This window comes from Gymnogyps californianus, unplaced genomic scaffold (genome assembly GCF_018139145.2).
Source record: "Gymnogyps californianus isolate 813 unplaced genomic scaffold, ASM1813914v2 HiC_scaffold_184, whole genome shotgun sequence".
Classification (NCBI taxonomy): Eukaryota; Metazoa; Chordata; class Aves; order Accipitriformes; family Cathartidae; genus Gymnogyps; species Gymnogyps californianus.
Genome location: NW_026114065.1, coordinates 410 through 18,317, shown reverse-complemented (window position 1 = coordinate 18,317; position 17,908 = coordinate 410). Strand labels below are relative to the sequence as shown.

Here is a 17,908-nt window from a genome sequence, read left to right as displayed (position 1 = left end):
AGGCACCGGAGTGGGGGTGAGGGGTAGGGGGAGCGGTGCTGGCCCCAGACAATGGAGAAGGGTTCTGGGATCTCAGCAGTGACCTGCACGCTCACCCCCCGGGGTGAGGCAGGGTCCCATCCCTCCTACTCAGGTGATCACTTTGATCCCAAAATATTTGCGCAGCTGTTCCAGGAAGACAAAGGTGAGGACGGTGTGAGGAACGAGCCGGATGGCAGCAGGAACGAAGCCCTGGAAGGGGACAGCAAGAACGGGGAGAGTCAGTGTGTGCCTGGCCCCGGGCTTCCCCGTCAGGGCCAAGGGTGCCCAGCAGCCCAACCCACGGGGAGCGGCACGAGCTTGCAAGCACGGGGGAGCGGCTGGCTGGGCATGCAGCACGAGCTCCGTGGAGCTGGGGTCTTGGTGTCAGGCAGAGACTGCCACAGCGGTGAGGAAGGCACCGCAGCCATCGCTGTGCACACATCGCATGCATCAACCCCTCTGCCCCCAAACACATCAGTGCCGGCATCACCGCTACGTAGGCAGAATCTCAGCAGAAGCCTGGGTCAGATCCCACAGCCCCCGGTTCAGAAGGGGGTTGGACGCTGCCTGGGGAAGACGAGCAGACAGGCTGTAACAGGGAAAATGCCTGACTGGCAGTATCTGGAAGAAACCTCGGGTTTGAAACCCCTTTTCAGGGGCCCTCCCAGGAGTGAGACTGAACACACGGGTGACTGCGCCAAGCCCGGGCATGTAGGGCCCAAGAGCTGACCAGTGTCTGCTGGTCAGTAACATCCAACGAGTGCTGGAGCACCACTGCCCCTACCTGCATTCCCCTTTAGGAACCCAACGGGTGCAACAGGGCAGCTGCTGCAGTGCCCAGACCCAGGCTGCAAGCCCAGAAGAGGCCAAGGCTCGCAATACTCCGGGGCCAAGCCAGGGACCGGCAGATGAAGGCCTGACGCAGGAAGCGCTCAGGCTGCCGGCAGCAGAGCCTGGAAGGTTCCTGCCCCAGAACTGTTCTGGACGTTAACCTCTGCTCCCAGCCCGGCCCAGTCTCCCCACAGTCCACCCTACCAGCCCATCCCACGCATCCCCAGCTAGGTACCTTGTAGAAGGCGAGGGGGCCGAGCTTGGCAGTTTCCATGGCACAGTGGATAACACCCTGGAGTAAGAGGGCGAGAGATGAGAAGGTGCTGGGAGGCAGAGGCGCAAAGGGGACAGGACGGGCTACTCACCCGGTACTCGCCCTGGGAGTTCATGAGGCGGGTCTTGAGCACGTCCAGGGGCTGGCACAGGAATGTGGCACATCCGCCCTGGGGAGAGTCAGCGGGGATCAGCAGCTCCGGCTCATGGAGGAGACCCAGGTGCCAGCGACTGCCATGGGTCACTGGAGAGACCCAGAGCCCTGCCTGGGCCCAACCCCATGCCGCGAGCCCCACGGCAGCCTCTGTGCCCAGCCCTGCTTCATCAGAGTCCTGAGAGGCAGCTCTGGCAGCCCCAGCCTGGGGTCCTGAGCCCGGCTGCAGGCAAACCCAGTCCCAGTCCTGCCTCCCCGCACCCAGCCCCGCTCACAGCGATGAAGCTGGCCAGGAAGTGAGTGAAGATGTTGTCTGACAGCAACCCAGTCGCGAGAACCAGCTGCTTGGCCTGGTCATAACAGGAGAGCTGCAGAGACATGGCATATTAGAGACACGTCCCCCTGCCTCGCCACGCCAGGGACCACCCTTGTCCCTACCCCGGGCACCTACTGCCCAGCAGAGCTGTCCTACCTGCCCAATGGTGACTAGGGCCCCTCGGCTGGATGCCATCGTAGCTCCCGAGAAGAGTTTCTTCAAGCCCTCTGCGGACAGACAGATTGGGATCAGCACAGTCCTGGGACATTACTCACAATCCCTTCCCCCCGGGAGCCTCCTTCCCTGCCCGGTCTGTCCCCTAGACTCCTCACACAACAGTGCTTAAAACACACAACAGCAAATATGCTGCAGGAAAGGAGAATCCTTCAGAACCGCCCTACCTCATCCCTGCTGCCGTTCATTCCCTTTCCCACCTGCTCCACCCTCTCGTGCTTTTTCATAGCGGCTCCCGGCAGGTCTCTCTTTTCCACCAGAGTACGGGCAGGCTGCCAGGCCCTGCCTGGCCCGTGCCCCAGCCAGATGTTGCAGAGGTGCCAGGCCCTGCCCGACCCTTGGCTGCCCTGGCCCCATGGGCCCCACGGCCACCCTCCGACCACTCTCCCTGCCCCGGCTGGCACGGCCTCACCTTCCCGGAGGACGCGGTACATGCCGTCCAAGGCATGGGAATAGCTGGAAGGAGCGAGAGGGGAAGGTGTCAGGGTCCGAGGCTCCCCGGCAGCCCCGCTGCCCCGAGCAGGCACCCGCAGCTCCCGGGGCCGCGGCACAGGCCCCCCCGCCCCCGATAACGGGGCTGTGCCGCCGGTGCGGTGCTGCCCCCCCGCGGCCACACGGACATCCGGATCGGGAGCCCCGGCCTCCCCTGACCCCCCCGGTCTCCCCTGACCCCCCGCCCCGGTCCCCCCGGGAGCCCCGGCCCCCCACTCACTTGCGCCGCAGCGGGGGCGGCTGCTTCACGTCGTTCTGCATCCTGAAAGGCAGAGCACCCACGGGGTGAGGCAGGGGCCGGTGCCCTGCTGTCCCCCCCCAGCACCGGGGACCCGTGGCAAGCCTGCCCCTGCTCAGAGCAGCAGGCAGGGGCCCAGCAGATGGACTGCGTTGCCTGTTTGCAAAGGGACAAGAAAGCTGCCCCCAGCCCCACACCCCCCAGAGGGCCACGCAGGGGGCTGGGGCCGTCCCACTGAACGGCAGAACAACTCTGGGCCTTTGGGGTACAGAGCTCCCCGCCGGGACTGGGCCGCTAACCACAGGGCAGCCTGGTCAGGAGGGAAGTGAGGAGCACGGGGAGCACCACCCCCCTCCCCAATCCCAACTGCTGCCACACACCAGCCACATGCCTCCCTCACCAGCAGCACCGGGACGCGGGCAGAACTGACCTGACGTTCACCATGTCTGCCGGGGTCCCCACGAACCCGCCAGTGAAACCTGTGGCCAAAGAAGAGCTGGGGTCAGGGGGCTCCTCCAGCCTGAAGGAGCCCGGGGCTGAGGGACCCTCTCCCTCGCTCACCTCCCACTGCACCCAGCAGCACTTTCTGGTAGAAGGGGGGAGGCCCCTGGCTGCCCTGGCCCAAGCGGTCCCTCGCGGTCTCATAGATGGCAAAGCGAGTCAAGGAATACGTCATCTGGAGGAGAGGGAGAATGAGCCGCTGCGTCCCTGCCTCCCCGGCCCCCGCGGCTCAGGGCAGCCTGTCAGCTCCAGCCCAGCTGCCAGACAGGGAGGGCAGCGCCACGCGGCAGGAGCTCCGTGCTGGCCTTGGGGGACCAGAGGCCGTCAGGGCATGGTGGCACTCACCTGCCGGCAGAGCGAGGCGCTGAGCCCATTGTAGAGAGCCAGGAAGCCATCGGTGCGGATCACACGCATCGCCATCCCCATCATCCGCATCTTCACCTCCTGCTGCGTCTGCAGGTGGACCTGGGGCAGAGTCTGGCAGCGTCAGTGCACCAGCCCACTGCCGGGGCTGGGCAGAAATGGGAGAGCGCAGGGCAGCGGAGCAGGGATGGCCGCTCCGAGTGCTTGTCAGCGTAACTCACTCACGCAGGAGCTTCCCCGCAAACAGCAATAGCTCCAGGCTCCCCACAGCTCAGCAGTACTGGAAACTGGCCCAGCCCAGCCCAGCACCAGGGCGGTGGAGGCTGGCAGGAGAAGGGGGAGTGCGGAGGCACCTGCCCACAGTCCCTCCCAGGCACCTGCCCAGCTCGGCGGCCTCAACAGCACGCCCCAAGATGAAGTGGCAGCGCCTGCTCCTCCAAGAAAGACCCTGGGCCACGTCGTGGCGGGGAGGATCCAGAAACACGTGAGCGAGCGAGCAACCAGTGCGGGTTTGCTCGGAGGGACCAGGGCAGGGCTGGTGAATTCATGACCTCCTGCTGCCCTACACCCTCACCACGTGAGGCGGCAGGCCTCCCGAAGTAATTTCCCCTCCTCCCCAGCCACAGGAATCGCAGAGGCAGGAAGACAGCCCCACAGCCCTGCTCACCAGCTCCGAACGGCTCCCTGCCACAGCCAGGCACAGCCCGGGTGTCCAGGCGCTCCCCTCCCCACCCGCAGCAGCCCAACGCTTCCCACCATCACCGGAGGAAGAGGCAGCGGGACCGCGAGGGCTGGCTGGGATGGAGGAGCCATGTCGGCCGGTGCCGGAGCATGTTCTGAGCGTATCCGCCCAGCCCCACGCTGCAAAGATTGCATGTGGGTCAAAGGCCCCAGGAGATAAAATTAAGGAGAGCAAAGTGCCGCTGGCAGGGGACCAGGCCTGGCTCCCGTTACAGAAGCCCCGGCACGGCCAGAGCGTGGGACGCGCAGCAGGACGCTGGGAACAGCCTCTGTCTCCCGTGCGGGGCAGCAGCAGGGGTGCAGGGAATGGGCCTGCCTTTGACCCCGGCAGGCGGATTTCGGACACCAGGGACCAGAGCTCGTGGCGTGCCGGGGAGCTGGGCGAGCCGCTGCCAGGCAGCCTGGGGCAGAGGGACCGGGCGGGCAGGCAGGTAGGGCAGAGCCACGCCTGGAAGCACTCCACTGCCTGCCCATCCCAGGGCAGCAGGAAGGGCAGGCAGGCAGGCAGGCAGGGGAGGAGCTGGCCCGCGCTGCGGTCACTGCCGCAGGGCAGGCAGCCCCGTGGGCGGCCAGTGGCTGCACAGCTCCGGCTCAGGGGTTCTGGCAGGGGCGTGAGCACCCTCCGGCCAGGCTGGCTGGGGCCTCCCGCGGGGGCCAAGGTCCAGAGGTGCGGTGAAGCACCCTTCACCCCCTGCCCTGCCAGACCCTGAGGCCCTTCGTGCTTCCCCACACCTGGAACCAGCCCCTGCTGCGGGGGAGCTCTGGGCCAAAAGCAGGCCTGCGTTCAATATTCAGGCGTGAACCCTCCGGCCAAAACAGCTGGCTGGCCCAGGCTGCTCACAGCCGCGGGGCATGAGGGGGCTACGCATCTGTGGGGGGATAGCGCGTGGGGATGCAGCCTGAAAGTCACGCCCGTCACGCTGGCTCAGAGACAGACCTAGAGGCATGTGCCAGACTAATTCTCCTTCTTAGCGCCTTGCCAGGGCATCCTACACGAGCCCCCACAGGCTGCCAGCCACCTCCGCTGGGCAGCTGGGGCCAGCCGGGCACGGCGACAGGCTGAGCACCAGGGAAGCAGCATCCCCCTGCCAGTGCTGGCTCCTCTCCTGGGCCTGTGCCTGGCGCATCTTCCCCTCTCTCCATGCAGTGGGGTGCAAAGGGGCTGCCTGTCCCGAGCCTCACCCGTGGGCACGGCCCCGGGCACGGCAGGCCCTTGCCTGGGCTTGCTCTCCCGCTCCCCCTCCGCAGCCTGCCCGGCTGCCAGGCTCATTGCTGCTTGGCCGGCACACAAGGCTCCGGGGCAGCGCTGGCATTCACCCCGTCCGTGGGTGCTGGCAGCACAGGGCTGCGCGCGGCGCTCTTTGTGCGGGAGCAGGGATGCCAGTCCGTCCGCGGCGCCTAGGTGACATCTTGGCCCGAGGACGCGGAGCCCAGTGGGCCTGCGTCCAACGCCGCGGGCCCCGGAGCCACTGCCGTGCCTCACGCAGGCACCCGGGCAGGGCTGGCCGGGGTGTCCTCCACGGACCCCCCCCACACACACCCTACAACCCTCAGCGTCGGCACCCCAAGTTCCTCAGCCCCACAGCCCCGAGCCGTGTCCCCTCAGCCCCACACCTGCCCCTGCACCGGACCCACGTCCCCTCAACCCTGTCCCCGCGGCCTTCACCCCCCCCGGGCCCCACAGCCATGTGTGCGTGTGTCCCCCCCCCCGCAATCCCCGGACCCCACAGCCGCCTGTCTCCTCCCCGATCCCAGCGTCCACCTCACGCTCACTCCCCTCACCGGGAGCCCCCCCCCCCCAGCAGCCATTCCCCGGTCCCTCAAACCCAGACTCCAGAGCCGGCCCTTCAAAACCGTTCTCCTCACAGACGTTCGCCGGTTCCTCACAGCCGGCAAACCCCCCCCCCCTCTTCACCTCCCCGGCAAACCGCTACCCCGTCCCCCTCACAGCCGTTCCCGCCTCCCAGTTCCCGCTCTTTTTCTCTCCCCCCCTCCCCTCACCTTGAGCAGGTCGAGCGGGTGGGTGCAGCAAGCGGCGCCGCACGAGGCGAGCCCGCCGAAATACCAGCGCGACACGCGCCGCTCCGCCATCGGCGCCGTTCAGGCGTTTAAGACACGCCCCTTCCTCGGGAGGGAGGGAAGCCCCGGCAACGCCACGCCCCCTCGGATAAACCACGCCCCCCAAGGATAAACCACGGCCCCGAGGATAAACCACGCCCATTCCCACCTTACCGGAGCCGGCGGTGATGATGGCGGGACCGGGACCACCCCGACGAGCCCGGGGGACGGCGCGGCAGCTGCCGCGCCGTCCCCGGGACTCCAAGGGTCCACTTCCCCCACGGCGGAAAGCGCTTCTCTCCGTTAATTATTAATAATTAACGGAGAGGTCAAACCATCTGGCGGCGGAAAGGTGGCGGCACCAAAATGCAGCTTGAGGAGGAGGAGACGGGGGCGGGGGGGGCGCGGTGCGGCGGGTATAGGCAGCAGCGGTAGCGGGGTACAGGCATGGATGATCAGGCGGGGCTGATTTTCGAGAGATTAACCGTTTTACAGGGTTTTTGTTTGTTTTTTGTTTGTTTTTTTTTTTTTGTTGGACATTTATGAAGGTAGAGTTCATTGCGATGCTGGAACTAGACAACAGCCCCACCAAAACCGTACAGCGTTCTTGTACCGGATCGCTTCCCGCCGCACGACTAAGGGACGTCTCGCACTCAGAAACGTCCGGATCCCGGCGCAGGCAACGGCCGGCGCCCGGGCAGGCGGCAGCGGGGAAGGCTGCCGTCAGTCATGCCAGTCCCTCCGTGGTGAGACGAGGCCACCTATTCCAGAACCACAGTCCCTCCTGCTGCCTCCAGCGCCGCTTTGATCTTCTCTGCTTCCTCCTTGGAGGCGTTAGCCTTGATCTCCTGCGGAAGGGACTCCACCAGCTTCTTTGCCTGCGGGAGGGACAAAGTACGAGACTTGTAAACTGGCTTTCGCTAACTAGATTAACAGATTCAGAGCTGCGAGCCCGACCGCTGCATAAGCAGACCAGGCAAACTCACCGACTGGTCTAAAACCCAAGACTTTTACTTGAACTATAGCACATCCTGCCGGAAGGCGTCTAAACCTGACTGCAAGTGACGGCACATCCACTATAGCCCTGGAAGACCTTTTTTCGGCGAGTAATTGCCCGTAAATTCCTCCCACCACGTGCACGGTGCTCCCTGATGCGCAGCCTCGGTCTGAGAAGGTGCCTGGGACGCATGCAGAGCCACTGCACAGCAACCTGCCATGGCAGCTGCCGGCCTGCATTGTGTCTTTTTTCAGTGCGAATGTTTTGGTTCACGTATTTCTGCCAGCGGGGAGGAGAGGCTGCCGCAGGGTTTGTACACGGCCGTGCAGGAATCCTCTGTACCAGCTAAAAAAAAGAGTTCCAGTACAGACTATACTTGACAACACAATCTTGATATTTTCAGGACTTTTTATACAAAACTATTGGTACCACACAGTGCCGTGATATTTAAGGCAAGCTGAAAAGCTGTTGAACTGATCTGAAGGGGCTTCTTGCAGTACTGCTGTAAAAAAGGGAAGGCAGCCCGGGAGGATAAGCCCCTGCTGCAGCCAGATGCTCTTGCTCTTACACCAAGCAGCAGCAACAAAGCTATTCGGCTCCTTAAAAACAAAGCCTGAGGAGGTTCCTACGGTGAAGAGCCGCTGCCAGCTCTCTGCCGTGTGGCACTGCAGGTATTTAGCACCCAACAGGTTGACCACTGCTGACAGAAAGAAGGTCTCGTTGTTTTAATTCATGTTGGGCACAGTGACGACGTATCCATGGTGGCAGAAAATGCTTTTTTTGCTAGGGATGAGAAGGTGTAACTGTGCAGGCAAAGCTCGGCAGGGCAGGCATGCCTTCACTCAGCAGAGCCCAGGACAGTATCTGGAAAGGAGCCCGTTCTGGCCTGCTGTGATGAGGACAGGCAACACAATCAAGGTCATTCATTTAAGATCCTTGCTCACTAATGCTTAACTTCTGTTCTAAAGCAGCCTCGGTCAAAGGAAGCAGCTGTTCAGAGCTCCCAGCAGGAGGAAGAGCAGGGCCCAAGCCAAGCTGGACCTGCACAGTAACAGCCGCTGGGCAGAGAGGCAACGCGTTTCCAATCCCAGCCGGAGCGTACGAGAACGCTGGCCCGGGATGGGCGAAGGCGCGAGGTAAGTGTCTGTGGGCCGGCTCTGACCACGCTTTCAGAGGCGCAAACGGACTCAGGTCCAGCTTGCGCTGATGACGCGCCTGTCTCACCAAGCAGTCGTTTCTGCAGGACTGTCCTGCTCGAGTCACGTCAGCACCCAATGTCCAAAGACTTGGCTAGCAATGCTTTCTTCCAAATCATTAACAGCCCTACCAGCCAAGACTGGATTCCCTGCAAATCTCATTAAAAATGCCTCAATTGGATGGCAATAAAATTTACAATAAAAACGTTTCAGCTACACTTTGAACACAACCTCTGTAGGCAGAACCCACCTTCAGCAGCAGTTTGTTTTGTGTGTCTGTGTTTTAACCAAAATACCAGGTCGGGTAAGTCACGCTTGACAAAGTTTACCCGCAATAACCTGCATCTACCAACCTTGTAACTGCATCGGAACTGCAACCAGCTTGCTTGACAGGTTCCACACACTAAGTTGATTTAGCATTAGTTCTCCAGACAGCTTTTAATTACCCGCTGATCGTGTCCATTACAGGGTTTTGGTATTTTAACGTTTGCTTGGGACTGATAATGGATAAACAACTGCCAGACTAACCAAGCTGATAGTCAGTTAATTATCCCAGTGGGCCAACAAAACTCACGTCTCTGCCACCAGAGTTTCTCTGTTATCGAATTGTTTGCAGTATATCAATATGAACGGGTCAGAAGATTTTCTGCAAATCCTTCTGGTATCCTGGGCTACAAGTAAGAGCAGATTTTACAATGCTCAACATTTCTTCCTTGCGGCTGGATAAACAGAAAGTGCTACTATTATCCCCAAGATATGAAAGCATCACCCAGTGGAGAACTGAAGCACGTTAAATGCTTCCGCAGTAGCCGCTGTATCACCTGTTCTTTGTTCTGAGCCTACATTGTGGCTCAAGGGCATGAGCTCAGACGCTGCACAGGACTGTGAAAGGCCCGTCTCCTCCGAGGAGAAAGGAGGAGGCCGAAACCAGGACAACCTACAAAAAGAAGAGCTCTGAAAAGCACTGGAAGCATGGATTGCAAGATGCGTGAATTAGAGAAACTCGTCTAAATTCAGAAATATATTGGCCTTGAAAAAGCCAAGGGGAAGGCAAGCCAAATCCAGCTGTAGCAAGGAATCCTGGCTGCTCCCGAGGTCTGCAGGAAAGCTCAACAGCAGCTCTCAGATTTGGAGAAGGTGAGGCTGGCACGGAGGACTGAGGTCTTTGCTCTGAGCCTCCTCACCGCACCGCTTCTGCTAGGGGCTCAGTTGTTCGCCACGCAGCAGAGCTGGGAGGGAACAGCCTTCTCTAGAAAACACCAGACAAACAGGCGCAACCGACTCCGGCTCTACACCTCGTCTGCATCTTTGCACCGAGGCGTGCGCACAAGCAGACTGTTCTCCTAAACATGGAAATCCAGGCTCCCTTTGGAACAGAGAACCGAGGCCGCCGCTGGCAACGTGCTTCAGGACCCGTCCGGGCTCGGGGGCGACGCAGCGGGCGGCCGGAGCCTCGGGCAGCCCCCTCCTCACCTGCACGAGGTTCACTCCCGGCACGAAGTTCTTCACCTCCTTGATCAGCTTCACCTTGTCAGCAGGTTTCAGCTCCGTCAGCCGGACGGTGAAATGCGTCTTCTCTTTCTTGAGCGGGACGTCCTCCTCCTCCTGGAAGCAGCCAGAGCTCGGTGAAGGCACCCGGCCAGGCCCAACGGCCCTCCTCCCCCCGCCCCCCCCCCCCCCTCACGCGTGGGGACCCGCGAGGCCGACACGGAGCCCCCGGGGCCCAACTCCCGACCCCTCCCCGAAGAGCCCGGTACCTGCGGAGCCGCCTGGGAGGGCAGGAGGGAGGCAGCCGCCGGCATCACCCCCACGTCCGGGATCTTCAGCGTCTCCTGCGGGAAGAGCAGCGGCACCGGTGGCCGGTGAGGCGGCGCACGCGGGGCGGGCCGGGCCAGGCCGAGATGAGCCGGGCCGGGCCGAGATGAGCCGGGCCGGGCCGCCCCGCGCCACCCACCTTGAGGAGCGCGTTGAGGTCGGCCACCTCCAGCAGCGTCAGCCCCGCGATGTCCCGCACCAGCTGCCGCACCTTGGGCGAGTACTCCTTGGCGGCCGTGTCCAGCGGCGCCCCGGCCAGCGCCTCCGAGCGCCGCGCGCGGCCCGTGCCCAGCGCCCGCAGGCCGGCGGCGGGCGGCCCGGTCGCGCCCCAGCGCCAGGCGGGCGGCGGGCGGCGGGGCAGGCGCGGCGGCAGCGCGCGGGCGGCGGGCAGCATGGCGGCCGCAGAGGACACGGCGGCGCTCTGCCCCGCGCTCGATGGTCCCGGCGGCCCCCGCGCCGCGCCGGCCGCTCTAGGCCCCGGCGCCTCGTCTCGATGGTGGGGCGGGGCGGGAGGAGACGGCGCTCTAGCCGCCGGGTCCGCCGCCACTCGCTCGCCCCGGTAGGCCCCGGTCGCCGGCGGGGCGGACGCGATGCCCGAGCGGGCCCCGGGCCGCTGCCCCCGCGCCCCCAGCACACCAGGCCGCAGCTCGTTCCCAACACTTTATTATCACCATTCGCGCTCGGTTTCCCCCCGCGAGGAGCGGTAGAGGGAGCGGCCGCGCCGCGGGGACGGGGACAGGCCCGGCCCGGCGAGAGGCGCCGGGCAGGGAGGGGAAGAAGGCGCTGGCGGGGAACGGGGCTCGGCAGGGGCGGGAGAGGGCGAAGCTGGCGCCGGACAGCGCGATGCCCGAGGCGGCGGGGAGCGGGGTGGGGGCCGGGTGCGAGCGCGGTTCCCCCCCGGGGCCTGCGGCCACAACCCGCCCTGGCCACCGGCAAGGGAGCCGCCTGCCTCGGCACGGCCGGGTCCCGCGGGGGGGGCAGGAGAAGGGGGGGGGGGATTGAGGCAGGAGAGCAGCCCCAGGGTGCCAGGGGAGGGGGCTGCTCTGCTGCTGGGTCCCCAGAGCCAACGGTGGGACCCTGTGCTCCCACGTCCCCCAGGCCAGGGACAGACGCGGGGCAGGGGGGGCCCCGAGAGGGCAGAAGGAGCGGCTGAAGTACAGAAGTGATTCCGGATGAAGAGTAGTGTTACAGGGGATCCCCCCGCGCCCCGCGGCAGAGATCAGTCAAAGGAGATGAGCTGGGCCTCGCCGCTGCCCTGGGGCTGCTGCACGGGGGCGGGCGCCGGCTGGGGTTGTTGCTGCTGGGGGGGCCCCCCAGCAGGTGCCATCTGGAAGAAAGGAGGCGGCTTCGTTAGCAAACGCACCCCTCCGGGACCGCAGCCCCCCCCCCGGGGCCGGCAGCACTCACCTGTTGGTAGAGGGGCTGCTGCCCGGGCAGGTAGGACTGCTGGGCCGGCAGGCTGCTCAGCGCGGCTTCCTGGCCCGGCAGGGCGGACATGAGGCCCTGCAGGAGCGAGGGGACGGCCGTCAGCGGGGTTGGGGGACGCACAGCGCCCGTGGGGCGGAGGTGGAGGCCCACAGCCTCCGCCAGGCCTCCCCCTTCCCTGCCACCGGCAGCGCAGGCCCAGGAAGGCTCCATGGGCTGGAGCCGACCCGCGCCTCGTCCCCCCCCAGTGCCCAAGAAGGGGCCCGCGTGGCAGGGAGCGCTCACCTGCATGCCGTAGGGCTGGTACCCCATGGAGACCGACTGGCTGCCCATGTAGCCCATGGCGCCCGACTGGGGGGCCTGAGAGATGGCCGGGATGCTCTGCGACTGCGAGGCTGCGCTCTGGGGAGGAGAGGCTGGTGAGAGGTGGTGCAGGCAGCGATGGCTCATCTCAAACCAACGCCCCAGGACCAGCATCGCTGGAACCAGGGCGTCTTCTTCCCCCTCTGCGCCGTGGGGAGCCCAGAACTGGCTCTGACCCCAACCCACTCCCACAGCGAAAGCGGCAGCAGCAGATCCAGAGATCTGGGACCAACCGGCCCTTTCTGCCTCCCGCTCAGAGATCCCCTCACTGAGATGGGGCGAGTCGCACCAGCCCCGCAGAACGCCCCAGCTGCCCGCAAGCTGCTCTGCCCTCGCTTGCCTGGTAGCCCTGCGTTGGAGTTGGCTGGTAGGACGAGTACGCCGGGGTGGTGGTGGGCACTGCCTGCCCCTGCTGAGCCGCCTGCCCGCTGCCTGCCCCCGGCTGGTACATGTAGGCGTTCACCAAGCTGGGATCTGGGGCAGAGAAGGCAGAGGTTGAAGCAACCACCGTGCGCTCAGCCTCCACCCACGCGGGATCAGCTGGCCGACGTACCTGTCCCTGTGACGGGCATCGCGGTGTACGGCCCCGTGCCCCCTTGTGCTGCCTGGTTCATGTATACGCTGTGCATGGGAGAGCCTTCCACGGAGCCGGCCGGGCTGAAGGTGCCAGGGAAGCTGGTGGGCCCAGAGGGCTGGTAGATCACTCCACTGGCTGCGGGCATGGCCTGGAGCTGTCGAGGGAATAAAAAGCAAGCTTTAGGCCATGTCCCCTGGGACCTGGCAGGGCGGTCTCTGGCCCAGCAGCCGTACTTGGGCATAAGGCAGCGAGAAGGCTGGCATCTGGGCTCTCATCTGGATGGTCTGCTTCTGCTGTTCCAGGCGCATCTGCCTCTCCTTCTCCTGCTCCTGCAGTCGCTGGATGGCCAACTGGCGCTGCATCTCCAGGTACTCCTGTGGGAACAGGGCCGTGACGGCTAGAAGCCAGGACACCGCAGCATCCCCTCCTACCAGGGCAGCCGTCCCTGCCAGCCCTGGGCTGGCCCAAGGTGCAGGCAGGCCTGCTGCCTGCTGCGGCCCCCAACACCCTGGAAACGCTTCCCTGCCTCACCTGCTTCTTCTGCCTCATGATCTCCAGCTTCTGGGCCAGCTGGATCTGGCGCTGGCGCTCTGCCTCCTCCGCTGCACGGCGCAGCTTCTCCCGATGCTCCTCCCGCAGCGCGTTCAGAGCCCCACGCGCATCCCGGATCTGGGCCAGTTTGTCCTGCAGGCCTTCGTAGTACACTGGGGAGGGAAGAGACAGCCTCAGGGACCCTCTCGGGGCAGAGCACTCGCACCACCCCTGCACGCCACACCGTTTTCTCTCCGGAGAAGCTGTGTCATGGGAATGCCGAAACCCTGGCGCTGGGGGAAGCCCCGGCAGCCGCCCGCTCCTTGCCAGGACGCACACCCACGCCCACGCAGCTCCCACGTACGCCTGCGCTCGTCCAGCTGGTTGAGCAGCTCCAGCAGCTGGGGGTGCATGTTGTTGATGGACTGGAAGAGGGACAATACGGCAGAGTCATTGGTGATGCTGCGGCCCCGCATGTGGTTGCTCTTCATGCGGTTGACAAACGTGGTGACTGCATTCTGCAGCGCCTTCAGGAACTGCTCGTGGTTCTCCTCAGACTCGCCATTCTGGTACTGCTGCTGGAAGGACAGGGCAGCCAGTCAGCCTCAACTCTCCCGTGCCGAGAGCCAGCAGCAAGCCTGCAGAGCTGCGTGACTGGGCTGAACGAAGGAGTCGGGCACTTCTCACCCCTCAGAAGCTGCCAGACACAGGTCCGGGCCCCCTCTTACCTCAACAACACCGAGCGGGGCAGGGTGGCCTTCCCCAGGCTGAGCAGCTGGCTCTGTGAGGGACAGAGGTGCTGACGGCGTGGGGCTCTTGCGAACTTCCTCTTGTTTCTTCTCCCAGTAGTTGCGGTTCAGGTACCGAGCCAGCTGCCAGAAAGAGAAGGAAGATGAGCATCGCAGCCCCGCTGGGAGTGAGCCTGGGCCGTGGACTAGTAAGACCTGGATCCTTACCTCCGGCTCAATGTCCTCAGCCAAGGGAGCAGAGGAATTCTGGAAAGAGACAGACAGGGAAATCCGGTTCAGAGAAACCAGAGACCCACAGCTCCCACACAGATGTCCTGCTCGGACCTGGCCATGCACAGCCACCAGTGCTGAGCACCAGCAAAGGAATGAAAGGGGACAGCCATCTCCTTCAGCCAGACACATGCTACAGCTACGGGAGGCAGCGGAGGCACCTAAATGCCGGCTGAGTGCAGACCTTCTTGCTAAAAACACAGTAGTGCTGTGAAAGAGCAAGGGACTGAATGGGGCAAATCTTTTTTGTCAGAACAGGGATTAAATCTGGCGCAAGCAGGGCAGTCTCAGGCTAGGGAAGTGGCCTGCATCCAGCCACTTCACATTCAGGGGTCCTGTGAACGTACCACGGGTGGGGAATAGAGCGTGCTGACCGGGGGAGCTGACGACGTGACGGGTGTGGGCTCAGCCTTCGGGTACATGGAGTAGGTTGTTTTCTGCCTCTGCAAAAGAGAAAAAAACCAGTCAACTCGGGGACTGCCCAGACTCCTCCAAATCACCCAGTCAGCAACAGACTGGGCACACTGGGTGGGCGAGGCTCCTAGCGATGGCCAGGCATGGCCAGCAGACCCAGCCTCACACTTTGAGCAATTCCCGCAGGCCAGCGTGCCCCAGGGCTTGCGGCTTGGGCACAGCCTGCTTCCAAGATTCGGCACCACAACACAGCACGTGCCTGGCTCCGCTTTCACTCTCTCATTCCACAGGCCCCATGACTCGCTCACACCAGGACATGCCTAGAGATCTGCTACCGCACAGCTACGAGATGCCCAGCAACGACCACCCCCAGATGCCAAGCAGGCCACAAACCATTCTCTCCTTCTCCTCGGCCTCTGACTGAGACAAGGCAATAGCTAGCTGGAGCTCCTCCTCCTCTTGCAGAGCCGTCTCGTCACGCTTTGGAGGCAGCTGCAAGTGGAAAGACGAGGAGGTGGTCAGTAAAGGGATCGACAAGCGGGTCAGGATCACTGGATCACCTACAGGGCAGCCACTCACCTGGGACTGCTGAGAGAGGGGGCTGGTCAGGTACTCGGGCGGCAGTTCGGAGGTGGCAGCAGCTTTACCCTCAGCTTTCCTGTAGTCAGAAAGAGGCGACAATGCAGACTGAATGCTCCTTCCTCCGCACTGGAGCCCCAGCTCTGCATGACACTACAGCTGTAAACCCCGTTCCCAGGAAGGAAGGGAACCCAGCCCAGCCTGCACAGCTTGGGAAACCCTTGCTCTGGACTGCAGAAAGGTGGCTCCACGCCAAGCTTCCCCCCTCACCGTCCCAGCTGTTGCAGGCAAAGAAACACACCACAAAGGGTACTGACTTGTTGAGATGCTCATAACAGGGCTCGCAGACTCTCACTTCCTTCTCAATCCCAAACTTGGGGATGGTGGAATACTTGGAGGAGCATTTGCCGCAGAAGATCTGCCCGCAGGCCCTGCAATGATGCTGCAAAGGATGGGAGACATCAGTGCGGTAGCAAGCACTCCTTCACCACCAGACATCACTCAGATGCTCCTGGCACTTCCCTGCCAGCGGCCACGGAACGCGATCCAGCCCCGACACACTTCCATGGCGGCTCGGGGAGTCCTGCAAGTCCCGGGGGGCTGAGCAGGACCAGGGAACCCAGAGGGGGAGGAGTGGCACCCACCTTCCGTGTCACAACGCCAAACTGCACTCGACATCTGTGACACTCCTCAGCATCGACCCAGTCTGGAGCCTGTCAGGGTTAAGGAAAATTGTGTAAGGAGGGGAGGAGGGCCTCAAGGAGAGTGTCTCCACCGAGCCCTTCAGGAGCTCCTACGGCTAACCAAGGCACTCTCATGAATGGGGGAGACTGGAAGCATTTGCAGCTCAACAGGAAATATTAATCCCCACAAGTTATCTCCTCTCATGTTCCTAGACTGTGATGCTTTCCCAGTCAGCAAGAGATTTTCTAGGAATGTGTCTGCACAGCAACCCCTTTAGCAATGCCCTGCTGCCATGTTCAGACTGCCATGCTGCTGGAAGCCCACCGAATGGAGTAAGATGAGACTAACTCCCTATCCTGGTCAATTCTCCCCTCCGTCTGGTAGTTTTAGGCTACGTTGCTGTACACCACCCCAGAACTGCCCACGTGGCAGCTGGGAGCAGCATGGACCCAGCCAGGTCTTTAATCTGCATGAAATGGAGGAATGCAAGAACTGAAGGTTTAGTAGGAAGGGGACAGGAGAGCAAGGTCTGTCCTGCAGCGCCAGCTCCCTCCCCACCAGCAGAGCTCACCCTTTCTGCAGCGAACATGGCATCGCTCTCTTTGAACTCCGGGAACACGTGACCTGCGGGAGAAGCGACAGCGTCCCGTTGTGAAGGGGCTCCTCCGGCACAGGGAGGCCGTGGTGCCTACAGCCTCGTGCCGTAGGCCCCAGCCACACACGTCGGATCCAGCTCAGCACGCCTGCCCTGACCGTTATCTTACTCTGGCACAACTAACAGCAATCTTTCTCCTGCAGGAGGCCCGAGGGCAATGCTCACACAGCACTTGCTGCTGTTTGCGAAGTACCGGGCTCTCAGCCACGCTCTCGGATGCACAGGACAATTCCCTATTCGTTTCCCTTATACACCTGTAAGGGACATCGGGGCCCTTTGGATAAGGCTTATTTCTCAAGACCTTGAACTCAGCACGGGGGAGAAAAAAACGCCCGCTGCATGGGCAAGCAGGGCTTTGAGTCTCACCCCTTGAGTGGCAAGAGTGTGGCAACACCGGCTCGGCGGGGGACCGGGACCTCCAGGCTCTGACACTCCCCGTGGAGGTTCTGGTGCACAGAAAGAGGCAGAGACAGCAGCGCGTCCCCTCCCTCACAGGGAACGCTGCCATCCCCGGGACAAGAGGGAAAAGTGCCATACTGACACTGTCAGAAAGCGGGAGCGTGGACCCGTCCTGGAAGTGCTAATGAAAGCCTGGGAGGAAGGAACCGCCCCACGGCAGATCCCTTCCCAGAGGACACGCTGATTTGCTGCCAGTTTCCCGAAGAACATTCGCAGCTCCCGCTTTTCAGGTCTCACTGCCAACTCTTAACTGCTAGCTGGGCTGGAGGCCCAGAGCAAGGCAGCCCCTGATCCTGGGACAACGGGGCTGTCCTCTCTCTGCAGCGGGATTCAGTCACTCCAAGAGGTTCATTGGGTATCGGGCACCAGGAGAAAGCTCAGTATTGCAAGTGCAGATTTTGCTAACACCAGGCAGGGTCCTGACACCGCTCCTTCTCCTGCAAGGTTCCTTCAGAGCAGAGCTGCTTGGCCAATTGTCCACCCACCTTTGCCCACAGAGTCCTCACCTTCAACCTTCATTATCTGATAGGTGTCCTGCACCACCTTGTACTTGGGCTCATTGCGGAAGGCGTGAGCCCAGGCCTGGATAAGGTACAGGATCTTACTGCGGACACTTGTCTCCACTTGCCTCTGCACAGAAAGGGAGGAGGGAAAAAAAAAAAATCTGAGAAAAAGACCCTGAAACCCAAAGGATAGTGTGATTCCCCCAGAAGAGAAGCCAGAAATACCATTCACGGAAAGAGAGACTTTAGAGTACTTGTGCAAGGTAAGAGCTGTCAGAAAGCTGCAATAAGGACAATTCACAGCAAGGACTACATCCTCCTTCAGCTTCCCCACTTCCCCCCTCCAGCACAAACAAGAAAACGTCCTTCAGAGCGGCACGAACCAACTTGAAAAGGGGTGCGGTTACGATGCTTTGAGAAAAGGCCCACAGAGACTCACGCAGCCGCTTGCCGGGGCAGGCACGAGCAC

At 62.8% G+C, this 17,908-nt stretch overlaps 3 protein-coding genes across 3 annotated transcripts; all 3 read right to left on the bottom strand.

Moving 5' to 3' along the window:
* Nucleotides 1-6: 6 nt before the first annotated feature.
* SLC25A10 (solute carrier family 25 member 10) lies at nt 7-6,255 on the bottom strand. The gene is made up of 11 exons (XM_050913909.1): nt 6,166-6,255; nt 3,406-3,525; nt 3,121-3,235; nt 2,990-3,038; nt 2,542-2,583; nt 2,242-2,285; nt 1,752-1,822; nt 1,555-1,647; nt 1,218-1,295; nt 1,088-1,144; nt 7-231 (listed from the first exon to the last, which is right to left on the bottom strand). The coding sequence occupies exons 1-11, from the start codon at nt 6,253-6,255 to the stop codon at nt 130-132; spliced, it is 861 nt and encodes a 286-aa protein (XP_050769866.1). The 3' UTR covers nt 7-129.
* A 446-nt stretch (nt 6,256-6,701) lies between these two features.
* MRPL12 (mitochondrial ribosomal protein L12) lies at nt 6,702-10,624 on the bottom strand. The gene is made up of 4 exons (XM_050913908.1): nt 10,370-10,624; nt 10,173-10,247; nt 9,889-10,020; nt 6,702-7,100 (listed from the first exon to the last, which is right to left on the bottom strand). Exons 1-4 carry the CDS (start codon nt 10,622-10,624, stop codon nt 6,984-6,986), a joined length of 579 nt encoding a protein of 192 aa, XP_050769865.1. The 3' UTR covers nt 6,702-6,983.
* Nucleotides 10,625-10,877: 253 nt separating this feature from the next.
* HGS (hepatocyte growth factor-regulated tyrosine kinase substrate) lies at nt 10,878-17,566 on the bottom strand (the record flags this gene model as incomplete). The annotated part of the gene is made up of 17 exons (XM_050913907.1): nt 10,878-11,557; nt 11,638-11,733; nt 11,941-12,057; nt 12,359-12,492; nt 12,572-12,749; nt 12,829-12,969; nt 13,127-13,299; nt 13,491-13,704; nt 13,855-13,998; nt 14,083-14,121; nt 14,493-14,588; nt 14,953-15,051; nt 15,139-15,217; nt 15,456-15,580; nt 15,783-15,851; nt 16,394-16,446; nt 17,443-17,566. Coding segments are annotated over 17 exons (1,989 nt in total), but the record flags the coding sequence as incomplete, so codon positions are not given.
* Between the last annotated feature and the right edge of the window lie 342 nt (nt 17,567-17,908).